We start from the raw sequence: 14,158 nt of genomic DNA on the forward strand, positions 1-14,158 counted from the left end.
CACTGCGTAATATATTTAACATGTATAAATATACTTGACGTGTAATAAGAATTAACGTGTAACATTGTAATAAGAAAAACAATGTTTTTCATTTGCTTTAATATTATGGCTGATCGGTGTATATTAGTCTCTCTCTCTCTCTCTCTCTCTCTCTCTCTCTCTCTCTCTCTCTCTCTATATATATATATATATATATATATATATATATATATATATATATATATATATATATATATATATATATTATAGGAAACTCCATCTACAGAACCTTTATCTTTATCTACAGAACCTTTCTGTGGCAATGTCAATTGCATTTATAGGTCACTGTTAGAGCCTGAATCAAACTCACAGTTCTTTACCTGAGTTGAATAAGGCAGGGGAGAGACAGAGACAGAAACAAAGAGAGGTTTACAGAGGCATACAGAAATGTTACTACAAAGAGGCCAGTGTTGTGTATCAAAAAGTTGAGAGTTTCTTTATGGGGCTTCTGTTGGAAGAAATCATGGGTGAAGATTGAAATGGTTCAATCACTCAGAAAGAGCCCCCTGAATTGTTGTAGCCAACCACGTGGTTCATGTCCCATAACTGTAAAAACAACAAATATAAGTGAAGTTGGGCCAGAATTATTTTTGCTGTATAATTCTCTTCATGCAAATTAAAAGACAATTTCAACCATAATGTGTATTTGCATAGTCAAATCTTAACAATTCACTTGCTACCTTAACAATACGGTCATTCCCACAGGTGACCATAAGGCCTCTAGACATGTCAATGTCCATGTGAGTTATGTTGTGCTTCCCTTCATGGAACACAGCCATAGGTAATCGACTGTGAAAGAAATTCATTAAAAAAAATTAATAAATAAATAAATAGACAAAAAAAAACATGCATATTCTCTCACACACTTACTGTGTATGTGACAAAATGATAATGATACTTTTTTTTTTAAATATATACTTACTCTTCCTCTTTTATTGTCTTGTAGCAGTCATCACACATTCGCACCTGGAACTCAAAGCCCATGATGGGGTAGGTTGACTGTTTAGAGCTACACTTCCCACAAATTGCCTTACCACATTTCCTGCAATGGTGCTACAACACAGAAAAAAAAAAATTATGGTACATCCAAAATTATCCAGGATTACTGCCTGAACACAGCTATTGCTGCATTTTAAAATGATCGATCAAATGATAGCATGAAATCAGTACGTATTTTTTAACAGGCTTTCTAGTTTGATGAAATGTTGCAAATAATAAAACAAAGAAAAGTAAAACAGGGTAAACTGTTATGCAGAATATGGGATCATTATACACCTGCATTCTTAGCAATAGTACTCTTTGCAACATACTTGTCTGAGACCCAAGGTCTTAGTGTCCCACATTTGCTTAATGTTCCAAAAAAATGGCTGCTCACACATCTGACATGAGTCACTATCCATCCACTGTGGAGCCTATGTGCAGAGTGAGAGAGAACAGCAAAACATAAAAAAAAAATGTTAAGAGCCAGACTGTATTGGTGTCCATGAGCGACATTTGACTCTTGAGTCAGGGGAGGGGCAAGAAAAAACTACATCCTACAACAACGTTCTACCTTAGTAAAGGGCTAAACGGCATCAAAGCAATTAACTATCTTATCCAAATCTACATAAATGGCCCGTTCACGGTTAAGTACTGCAATATCTCTCCTGGCTAATTGTGTTTCTCATATATTTTATATACAAAAAAGCATGATCAAGGGCAAAACTATATAAAAAGCCTTCATAATTCGCATACCATTCTTTCCTGAACTTTCTATCGTTCGATGCTGGAAATGAAATTACTGGTTGAAATGGCCCGACTTGAATCTATTTTTGCAGAGGTTTTCAGTCAATGCACCGGATCTTGCTCAGGATGCACAACGGCGCTAACACCAGCTAACAGCAGGAATTCTCCTCTTCTGAACGAGTGACACTTGAGTGCTCAATTACCTGTCCTCCATCAGCAATATCTGTTTAGTTATCCAGTGTATTTGGCCATTTTGTCTGATCAATCATCTGGTTTTCTCTAATTTTCATACCACCAACGATAAACTAATGGCAAAAATAGATGTCCTCTGTCAACATGGAGATGTAAAATACATATTGCTAAACAGCATTGTTATGATGAAATCTGAAATTCCATGATAGCAATATAGGGTGGGCATTGTTCAAGATACACCTATGGGAAGGGCATCCATACCTGACCTCTGCAGAAGCATCCAATTGCAAGTCTGGCTTGACAGACAGGAGCGCGTGCCCAATGGCTGTTAAGGGAACACCATTTACCCGAGTGCATAAGGCACTTGCACGCGCTACCTTTCCTCAGTTCGCAACTTCTATATATCCTACCTCACAGCTCCCTGGTTATCGAACCACACTATTTGTCTTCAGGAGGACACATCTTTGGATCAGTCTCCGCCAGACGTGTGCCTTGCAGAGTTTTACGCTCATGGGACCCCTCTCTGACCGATCATGCTGTGGAAAGTGGTAACGACAGATGCCTCCTTAACAGGGTGGGGAGTCACACAGGAAGGCAGACCAGTGAATGGTGTGTGGCCAAACACACTTCACTCAGCCCATCCAAACTATTTGGAGCTTTACTGTGTGGAAGGCTCTAAATAATTTTATACCCCGCTTGCAGGGGCATCATGTGCTGGCGCGCTGTGACAATATGACAGCTGTAGCTTCATGCTCTAGCTCACAAGCTGTTAGTATGGCTCTCTGGGCCTGGCCCATAAGATGGCAAATTTAAACACTTTGGGGCTTCCCCCTCGTGTTATTGTCACTATTCAGAATGCCAAGGCCTCTTTCACATGTTCCCTTTATGATTGCAAGTGGCGTGTGTTCGAAGAGTGGTGCGAGAGGCACCAGCTCATTTCATATCTGTGCTCAGTTGCTGATATTTTGGGCCTCTTGCAGGACCTTATCGATCGTGGAAGAACCTTTTCTACGATTAAAGTCTATTTAGCGGCTATCGCTGCGTGTCATGCCAGGTATGGTGGCACTATGGTGGGGCAACACCCACTTATCTGTAGATTTATGAAGGGTGCTCACCGCTCCTTACCAGTCACCAGAAGTGTAGTCCCAGAATGGGACCTCTCCATGGTGCTGGAGGTGCTGGCCCAACGGCCTTTTGAGCCACTAGGGGATATCTCCCTCAAACTTTTGTCCTTAAAGACAGCTCTGCTTCTGGCCTTGGCTTCCGCCAAACGTGTCAGTAAATTTGCATGCACTCTTGGTTCATTCCTCATGCACCAAATTCTCGCTCAATGGGGATAAGAATTTTTTTTATGCCTAAATGCTTCCCAGCTTTCACTGTTGGTTTGACCGAGCTCTCCGCTTTTTACTTTCCTGCTTTTTTCTCTGTGGAGGACCAGAGGCTGAATGCTTTATGCTATGTTTGCCCTGCGGAGTTACGGGGAATTCCATCTCTAAGCAACACCTCTCTCATTTGCTTGTTAAAGCTATCTCCTTGGCATATGAATCTAAGGGAGTGCAGCCACTAAAGGCTTGGCAGATTATATGGCTGGGTTTTTCACCCTCCAATGTGTGAGGTCTACTACTCTGTGACATGCTGAGCACCACCTTGAGGGCTGTTCTCTGGCTTACAGGGCCTCGCTGTGAGTGTATTGGGCAACCGGGGAGCTGTCCATATCGCCTATAGATTGATCTCGAACACGAGATGATGAAAGAGAAAAATAGGTTTCTGTTTGTAACCCTGGTTCTCTGAAACATCAAATGGAGAGATCCACCAAGTTTGCCGCCCCGTTTGCGGCACGAGAAGCGAATATGCTCACTGAGGAAAGGTAGCATGTGCAGGTGCCTATGCATTCGGGTATGGGGCGTTTTCTTACCTGCCATTGGGCACGCGCTCCTGTCTGTCAAGCCAGACTTGGTGCAATTGGATGCTTCTGCAGAGGTACGGATGCCCTTCCCATATGTGGATCTTTCCACTCGATGTTTCAGAGAACCGGGGTTACATACAGTAACCTATTGTTTTGTGTCTATAAATATTTGTGTGAGCTAGTTCTTATTGACAATGTGGAAATAAGTTATACTGTTTTACACTAAAAACAGACTGTCTGTCCAGAGTGATTAATTTAATTTTAAAATCTTTGACACTAAAGCACAAATACCATCAGTATGAATGAGCAAAGCTTTTTTTTTATTTATTTAATTCCAAAACTTTCTTGGCACGAATTCCAAACACCAGAGTGATTAGAATCCTTTATGTGAAATCAATATGATACATTTTACTGTATGTAAAATCTATTGTATGTATGTATCTACTATTACTGTATACACTATCTACTATTACCCTCCAATTCATGTTGCAATTATTTTCTTGTATTATATTATTTGACCGCATTCATTTATTATTGTAGCTTTTGATACCAAAGATCACAAAATACTTTTATATAAATTGGAGTCAAATATTTTGCTCTTTTCCTAAATAGGACCAGACTGATCACTGTCATTTTGTAAATGTTAATAGTTACACGGAAAAAATATTTTAAATGCTTTGCTTTGCCATTCATTCAGCAAGCAAAAAGGAGAGAAACCTGATAAGTTATGTTCCTCTTTTATTCACTTATTTAAACCAAGCCTGAAACAAAAAACAAAATATTGGTACTTTTAAGACCACAGAAATTATGAGGTCTGGCATCTTCAGCAATAGCAGTAAGCAAATTGTTTAAAATTATCTGCTGTCACCTCCCATTTCAGCAAATGAGAATTACAACACTGGCCATTAAAACATTTAAGGTAATTGACAGATTAATATGGACAAAAGAGACTAATTAATGAGATTAGTCAACTTTTGCTTATTGATATGGTGAGTTACCATGCTTAACGTTTAGAGGGTGCTTTCAGAAAATGGTTAAATTTTGGCTATAAAGAGATGCGCATGATTAGCAACAATATTTAAATAGCCTGTAGCATTCAAGCAATGATCGATTGGTATTAATAAGTCAAGAAAACTTTCCCCATACCAGTACACAAGGCTAGTTGCTAGATTTATTCTGTTTTCAAATTCTGTCCGTACCATCTATGTGCCTCGGCAGAAATCTGAAACTCCAGAAATGTCCAGTCTTGGTGAACCTGTTTGAACCAGTCTGGCCATTTTCCGTTTACCTCCCCTATTGACAAGGTGCTTAAATCTACAGAAGTGACACTTACTGCATAGTTTTTCTTTATTAAACCATTCTGAGTAAAATCTCAGGGCTGTTATGTCAAAATCTCAAATAATCATGTTAAAAAAAAAATACACAAACCAGCCTGTCTGGCACCAACAGAAAAGTCACAGTCAAAATCAGTGGGTGGTCTTTATGGTAATCATATTACAATTAAAGTTATTTTACTTTTGAATTTTTGTCATCATCTTCTCAAGCATGAGAATTATTTCAACACCTAACTGCATTAAAAGTCTCCCATCCATACATACCCACATATGTTAGTATGTAGTGCTTTTCTGTATCTGGTATAAGTGAGAGGACAAGTGCACATAATATAACCATTTGGTGTTAGTAATTATGCGTATAAGCAGATACGGATATGGTTACAATGGCACCTACCAAGGGATCGGATATGTTAGGCACCAAATGTCTAACAGTCATTTTTCAAAAGCAATGTGGTGACCCATTTTTTCCTCATGTTTCCTCTTACATCATATGGACACCCAGGAGCATGTGTGTACCTATGTGGGTAAGAGGTAGCACAAGGGTGCACTATGGGAAGACAAACTGGTGGAACCTGATATTTTGGGAAATGTTTAACTAAGAAGCATTGAGTCCTGGAATTCACATAAGTATTTGATAAATACTACCCAGTTAAACATTGTTGCAAACCAAGTACTGCACATACCATCATTGCTAGGGTATTTCCTAATAATATTGATCAATTTAGCAGGATACACTCCAAAACACTGCAAAATGTGTTTCGGAACGGTCCAAAAAATATGACAAAAAGTTAAAGATGTAGACTTGGCCTCCAAACTCCCCAGATCTGAATCTGAATTAAAATTTGTGGAATGTGCTGGATAAATACATTAAATCCAATAAACATTCCTGTTAAATAATGTATTTTTTCATGTCAATTCTTAAATGGATCTAATGGATCTTGTAAGAGATACCCCAGTTTGAAAAAGGCACAGTACAGTAAAACTTTAAATATTTAAAATAAATCTTTTTCAAAAGAATGCAAACTTTTGAACTCATTTGTACTAGGCTGTTTTAGTGTAAAACAATTTGATTGTATTTAATATTTTGTGTATTGAATGCCAAAACTTGATAAAACTACATGTTTTTATACCTCCTCCCGTGGCATGTCCATACTCCAGACTGAAATCGCTCCATCAGCCGAGCAGGAGACCAGCTGCTTAGACAGCTGCAGATAGTGCAGAGCCTGAACCTTTTCACTGAAAGACAATTAAAAAAGCTTTTAAAACCACTTGGCTTATTCCACACATATAAAATTAAGTTAAATATCTACAACTGAACTCTTTTTTAAACAATTTTGCGCTCCTATTTTTCCTGGTGGACCATTCTCACTAAAGCAGTAGTGTGGTATGCAATTAGGAATATTCTATCTAATTTAATCTTGTTTATTTACTATTGCTTAAATTCAAAGCTACCAGAAATGTTGAAATGTGCTCTTTGTCTTCAGCCGCTTATAAAACAATATGTTAGAGTCAATGTAAAAACCTTTACTGATACCAAACCATTTATGAGATCTAAATGTGGTACCAGTGCTGGTACAGGGTTGGGTCATGCCCACACTTTATGAGATGAAAGAATAAAGAAACGTTCCCACTTAAATAGAAAGAACAAAACATTTTGGGTAGCCCAAGCAACATGTACAATTGCCTTGGCATTAACATGCATGGCTTGTGGCTGCAGCATGGTTCTTAAAATCTGTAGGGTAAACATGCTTAACAGAGCAGTCTTTAGACTTGTTTAGCAGCAGAAGCAGTGTCACAGATCAAAACTATCTACCTACATTAACATAAACTTTTGTTGTGAATGGTGAAGGCATTTTCTATAGTTATATTATTGTATATTTTATTATAACAAATATTAACATAAGAATTTGTCACTGGTCAAAACACCTTATAAAATACAATGCAAAAGACATACAATTTTTATTTTAGAATACTTTATCGATCCCACAGATAATTTTTTTTCCACCTATCCCAGCGATGTTAGGAAGGCAAGATCAGCCATGTTACAGTGCTTCTGGAGCACAATGGGTTAAGGGCATCGCTCAAGGGCCCCAACTGTACTAGCTTGGTGATACTGAGGCTTGTTTCTCTTGCAATGACAGCAATAAAAAATGTATATTAAGAGCAACAAAAAGAGATTCCAAATGAAAATGCCAAAATTTATATTAGTTTTATCACCTTTCATCTGCATGCTTGTAAATAAAACAATAAAGTGACTAATTTTACTGTTCAATTACTTTTTCTCCTTTGGAAGCAAGAGGGAGGAAGAGATATATAATAACTGTAATTCCTGCTTGAAGTGCTGCCGTTTTTTTTTTTATACCTGTCCCATATATGTAATGTAATGCAAATCCCAGGACTAATTTATAATGGTGGACCTTTTGTTGATAACCCCTATTTTCATGTCTCCATCTTTTTTAAAGGTGTGCTTTCTAATAATAGTTATACTACTACTGATGTATGAAGCACTAAATGAAAACATTTGTGAATTCTGTGAAAAGCTTTTTCTTAGTTAAATAAGCAATAGTGTGTTTGAGTTAAGTAGGACGTTTGGATGCTATCATCCCCCAACTTTAGTACAGTACATTCACTCAGATTTGGTGACAGTGGAGTTGCTGGCCACCTTATATTACACAGGTTCCTTCTGGCTCTCGATTTTAAGTTATGCTAAGTGTGGTAAAAGCATTTACTGGCATTGCTGATGGCTCCTGTGCTTCAAAAATAAACAATTTAACTAAGCACAGCCCAACAGTAGGTATCACAGGCAAAAACCTTGTGCATTTCATTAATGACATGTGACTGCTAAGTGCAATCTTATTGTTTGCAAAAGTAGATTCAACAGTCATATGTCATACACTACACTAAGGTACCGTTACTAAGGGGTGTAACGGTACATGTGGAATATAGTTAAAATCTGAGTTCCCTTTAGAAATGAATTAAGTGGGGGACCACAAAATTGTTTAGTCTCTGCCTCGCACTTCTGGTGCATTTTTTTATTAGTATTATTAAACTTTAAAACTTACACAATCCCAGGGGTATTAAAAATAAATAAAGAAAAAAAGAAAAAGGAAACTAAAGTGAGCGGTGTCACTGTGGCCACTGACTCCATACAGGAAATAAGATTTGTTTTGTGCATGCATAAAAAACGCTAAAGAATCCATAGCGTTAGAATTAGCCGCTAACCTAGAAGTTAGTGGCTAATGCTAGCACTAAGGATACTTTAAGAATTGCTCTTAAAAGAAGCAATCTTGACAATTCCACATCACACACACTCACACACACACACACACACACACACACACACACACACACACACACACACACACACACACCGTATTACACAAATGGGTCTAAGAAATGCAAATTAATTTATATTTTCTATTTATTTAATTTTATTTAAGCAATTTAACTTGTGTAAATTATTGATAAAAGTTGTTGCAGTTGCTGACTTGACTTGTAACATAACAAGGTACATATACAAAGAATAAACAATATTTTTAAGGAGATTAGCTCTTAATGCTGCTACATCAACATATATTTGTACCCTTATAGAAGATAAACATAATCCTAGATTTTTATTCCAAACTGTTAGCAAAATTAACTACAAATAGAAGCACCACACTAACATGCACACCATCAAAAGGTATCAGCAATGATTTCATGAAATGTTTCAATGACCAAAAAAAATAAATATTAGTCAAATATACTATACATTTAATCAGATATTTGAGGGATCTAACACCCCAGATAGCTCTATTACACTGAGCAGATTACTTTTTGCACCAGCTGGAGTGCTGTATGGATGCTAGGAAAAGCTAAGTTTCCTCCACAATCAACAGCTATTGTATTACTGATCAATGATGTGATGTGGACTGCAAGAACATTTCTAGCTCCTCTTCTTGACCCTCCAGCTTGCCTCCACAATGAACCCAACAACTTCTATACTCATATTGAAAATTCAAACCAAACTATTGCAATGATGCTATCATAAGGGAGCATCATTGCAATAGTTTGGTTTAAATACTCAGTATGAAATTATTTAAAGTAAATGCACACAGTCCCCTGGCTCGAGAGAATTTTAACACATGTACTCAATTCATGTGCACATTAGCAATCCCAGATCTTTGTACATCTTTATATTTTCACTTGTTTTTCACAAATTTACTTGTCATGTAAAAGTCTCCTTTGTCTAGATATCTATTTAGACTCCTCTATGTGTAGAATAATTTGATCACCATCAGCATATCATAGCAAACACAATGTTACTGTAGAAGTTACCATTGACACAAACATTACTCCAAGTGAATGCTTTCACATCCCACACAGTGTCACCAGCAGCTCACAAACTCATGTGGCAAACATTGAAGTGTCTTAATCTGATTGTGTCCTTAATGAACAGCAACATTTCAGCCACTGGAGGTCCACCACATTTCACCCAAGCAATTATGTTGTTCTTCACTTAACCATGACATTGCATTTCATGTGGAAGCCATTATTAGCCAAAAGCATCCAGAATGGGTAATACAGATGTGTGTATTACCCAAATGGGGTTTATCAAACAAACTATTTAATTAAAAATTTCCATGTATTAAATTAGATTTTATTCAATTTAATTTGTAAAGATTACTCAATGTAAAAGTAAAAAAGTCAATTGCACTAATTAGATTTATTTTCATATATATATATATATATATATATATATATATATATATATATTTATAGATTATATTTTTATATATATTATTTTTATACCTCTCCTTGAACTGCCACCTTAACGTGGTGGAGGGGTTTGAGTACTCGAATGACCCTAGGAGCTATGTTGTCCGGGGCTATATGCCCCTGGTAGGGTCTCCCAAGGCAAACAGGTCCTGGGCGACGGGTCAGACTAAGAGCGGTTCAAAACCCCTTATGAGAGATACTACATCAGGGACCGTGACGTCGCCCGGTATGGCGCAGCCGGGGCCCCACCCTGGAGCCAGGCCCGGGGTTGGGGATCGTATGCGAGCGCCTGGTGGCCGGGCCTTCCCCCACAGGGTCCGGCCGGGCTCAGCCCGAAGGAGCGACGTGGGGCCGCCTTCCAGTGGGCTCACCACCTGCAGGAGGGACCGTAAGGGGCCGGTGCTAAGAGGATCGGGCAGCAGTCGAAGGTGGAGGCCTCGACAACCCGATCCCTGGACACGGAAGCTAGCTCTAGGGACGTGGAATGTCACCTCGCTGGCGGGGAAGGAGCCTGAGATTGTGCGTGAGGTTGAGAGGTTCCGACTAGAGATAGTCGGGATCACCTCTACGCATGGCCTGGGCTCTGGAACCACACTCCTCGAGAGAGGATGGACTCTTTACAACTCTGGAGCTGCCCATGGTGAAAGGCGTCGGGCTGGTGTGGGTTTGCTTATAGCCCCCCAGCTCAGCCGCCATGTGTTGGAGTTTACCCCGGTGAACGAGAGGGTCGTTTCCCTGCGCCTACGGGTCGGGGATAGGTCTCTCACTGTCGTGTGTGCCTACGGGCCAAACGGCAGTATAGAGTACCCGGCCTTCTTGGGGTCTCTGGGAGGGGTGCTGGACAGTGCTCCGACTGGGGACTCCGTCGTTCTACTAGGAGACTTCAATGCACACGTTGGCAGCGACAGTGACACCTGGAGGGGCGTGATTGGGAGGAACGGCCCCCCTGATCTGAACCCGAGCGGTGTTCAGTTATTGGACTTCTGTGCTAGTTACAGTTTGTCCATAACGAACACCATGTTCAAGCATAAGGGTGTCCATCAGTACACGTGGCACCAGGACACCCTAGGCCGTAGGTCGATGATCGACTTTGTGGTCGTTTCATCTGACCTGCGGCCGTATGTCTTGGACACTCGGGTAAAGAGAGGAGCGGAGCTGTCAACTAATCACCACCTGGTGGTGAGTTGGATCCGATGGCGGGGGAGGAAGCTGGACAGACTCGGCAGACCCAAGCGTACTGTGAGGGTCTGCTGGGAACGTTTGGCCGAGCCTCCTGTCAGAGAGATCTTCATCTCCCACCTCCGGCGGAGCTTTGACCAGATCCCGAGGGAGGCCGGAGATATTGAGTCCGAGTGGACCATGTTCTCCACCTCCATTGTCGAAGCGGCCGCTCGGAGCTGTGGCAGTAAGGTCTCCGGTGCCTGTCGAGGCGGCAATCCCCGAACCCGGTGGTGGAAACCGGAAGTAAGGGATGCCGTCAAGCTGAAGAAGGAGTCCTACCTGGCCTGGTTGGCTTGTGGGACTCCTGAGGCAGCTGACGGGTACCGGCAGGCCAAGCGAACTGCAGCCCGGGTGGTTATCGAGGCAAAAACTCGGGCCTGGGAGGAGTTCGGTGAGGCCATGGAGAAGGACTATCGGCTGGCCTCGAAGAGATTCTGGCAAACCGTCCGGCGCCTCAGGAGGGGAAAGCAGTGCCCCACCAATGCTGTTTGCAGTAGAGGTGGGGAGCTGTTGACCTCAACTGGGGATGTCGTTGGACGGTGGAAGGAATACTTCGAGGATCTCCTCAATCCCGCCGTCACGTCTTCCATTGAGGAAGCAGAGGCTGAGGGCTCAGAGGCGGACTAGTCCATCACCCAAGCTGAAGTCACCGAGGTAGTAAAGAAACTCCTTGGTGGCAGGGCACCGGGGGTGGATGAGATCCGCCCTGAGTACCTCAAGTCTCTGGATGTTGTGGGGCTGTCTTGGCTGACACGCCTCTGCAGCATCGCGTGGCCGTCGGGGACAGTGCCTCTGGAATGGCAGAATTTGTGCCATTCTCACCTATGGTCATGAGCTCTGGGTCATGACCGAAAGGACAAGATCCCGGATACAGGCGGCCGAAATGTGCTTCCTCCGCAGGGTGGCTGGGCGATCCCTTAGAGATAGGGTGAGAAGCTTAGTCACTCGGGAGGAGCTCAGAGTAGATCCGCTGCTCCTCCACATCGAGAGGGGTCAGCTGAGGTGGCTCGGGCATCTGTTCCGGATGCCTCCTGGACGCCTTCCTGGGAAGGTGTTCCGGGCGCGTCCCACTGGGAGGAGACCCCGGGGAAGACCTAGGACACGCTGGAGAGACTATGTCTCCCGGCTGGCCTGGGAACGCCTTGGTGTTCCCCCGGAAGAGCTGGAAGAAGTGTCTAGGGAGAGGGAAGTCTGGGCATCTTTGCTTAGACTGCTGCCCCCGCGACCCGGCATCGGATAAGCGGGAGAAGGAAGATGGATGGATGGATGGATGGATGGATTATTTTTATAAAATATTAAAAAATATTATTGTATATAATATTTAACCAAGCAGGCATTCAATTTAAAATTGTTTAAAAATGTTATGTTCAAATTTTTTTATTTAATGATTGATGTTCACAAATTCCAGAGGTGGTCCCTCTTTTTAAGAAGGGGGACCGGAGGGTGTGTTCCAACTATAGGGGGATCACACTTCTCAGCCTACCTGGGAAAGTCTATGCCAGGGTACTGGAGAGGAGAATACGGCCGATAGTAGAACCTCGGATTCAGGAGGAACAATGTGGTTTTCGTCCAGGCCGTGGAACACTGGACCAGCTCTATACCCTCTACAGGGTGCTGGAGGGTTCATGGGAGTTTGCCCAACCAGTCCACATGTGCTTTGTGGATTTGGAAAAGGCATTCGACTGTGTCCCTCGCGGCGGCCTGTGGAGGGTGCTCCGGGAGTATGGGGTCGGGGGCCCTTTACTAAGGGCTGTCCGGTCCCTGTATGACCGAAGCAGGAGCTTGGTTTGCATTGCCGGCAGTAAGTCAGACTTGTTCCCGGTGCATGTTGGACTCCGGCAGGGCTGCCCTTTGTCACCGTATCTGTTCATAATTTTTATGGACAGAATTTCTAGGCGCAGCCAGGGGTCGGAGGGTGTCCGGTTTGGTGACGACACGATTTCGTCTTTGCTCTTTGCAGATGATGTTGTCGTGTTGGCTTCATCAGACCAGGACCTTCAGCATGCACTGGGACGGTTTGCAGCCGAGTGTGAAGCGGCTGGGATGAGAATCAGCACCTCCAAATCCGAGGCCATGGTCCTCAGTCGGAAAAGGGTGGCTTGCCCACTTCAGGTTGGTGGGGAGTTCCTGCCGCAAGTGGAGGAGTTTAAGTATCTTGGGGTTTTGTTCACGAGTGAGGGAAGGGTGGAACGGGAGATTGACAGACGGATCGGTGCAGCTTCTGCAGTAATGCGGTCGATGTACCAGTCTGTCGTGGTGAAGAAGGAGCTGAGCCGCAAGGCGAAACTTTCGATTTACCGGTCAATCTACGTTCCCACTCTCACCTATGGTCATGAGCTCTGGGTCATGACCGAAAGGACAAGATCCCGGATACAGGCGGCCGAAATGTGCTTCCTCCGCAGGGTGGCTGGGCGATCCCTTAGAGATAGGGTGAGAAGCTTAGTCACTCGGGAGGAGCTCAGAGTAGATCCGCTGCTCCTCCACATCGAGAGGGGTCAGCTGAGGTGGCTCGGGCATCTGTTCCGGATGCCTCCTGGACGCCTTCCTGGGAAGGTGTTCCGGGCGCGTCCCACTGGGAGGAGACCCCGGGGAAGACCTAGGACACGCTGGAGAGACTATGTCTCCCGGCTGGCCTGGGAACGCCTTGGTGTTCCCCCGGAAGAGCTGGAAGAAGTGTCTAGGGAGAGGGAAGTCTGGGCATCTTTGCTTAGACTGCTGCCCCCGCGACCCGGCATCGGATAAGCGGGAGAAGATGGATGGATGGATGGATGGATGGATTATTTTTATAAAATATTAAAAAATATTATTGTATATAATATTTAACCAAGCAGGCATTCAATTTAAAATTGTTTAAAAATGTTATGTTCAAATTTTTTTATTTAATGATTGATGTTCACAAATGTTAGTAATAAATGAACGCTGCGAGTTTATGACTGTGTTGTAGTAATAATAATTAGATTGTTGTAATAATGAAAGTTTGAGT

General features: G+C 42.4%; 2 protein-coding genes across 4 annotated transcripts in view; one reads left to right on the forward strand and one right to left on the reverse strand.

Moving 5' to 3' along the window:
- The window catches only part of LOC310730124 (uncharacterized protein), a 53,581-nt gene that overhangs the window by 18,266 nt on the left and 21,157 nt on the right, over positions 1 to 14,158 (forward strand). The gene's annotated exons all lie outside the window — the stretch shown is intronic.
- wdfy1 (WD repeat and FYVE domain containing 1) overlaps positions 236 to 14,158 on the reverse strand; it is a 43,447-nt gene continuing 29,524 nt past the window's right edge. For both annotated transcript variants that reach the window (XM_083548930.1, XM_083548929.1), the window contains 5 exons: positions 6,327 to 6,432; positions 1,350 to 1,451; positions 962 to 1,092; positions 720 to 828; positions 236 to 585 (listed from right to left, as the gene is read on the reverse strand). In XM_083548930.1, coding sequence (XP_083405056.1) covers positions 532 to 585; positions 720 to 828; positions 962 to 1,092; positions 1,350 to 1,451; positions 6,327 to 6,432 — 502 coding nt within the window. In that variant the 3' untranslated portion in view covers positions 236 to 531. The remainder of the gene's footprint in view (positions 586 to 719; positions 829 to 961; positions 1,093 to 1,349; positions 1,452 to 6,326; positions 6,433 to 14,158) is intronic.

This window comes from Silurus aristotelis (genome assembly GCF_946808225.1).
Source record: "Silurus aristotelis genome assembly, chromosome: 8".
NCBI classification, from domain to species: Eukaryota; Metazoa; Chordata; class Actinopteri; order Siluriformes; family Siluridae; genus Silurus; species Silurus aristotelis.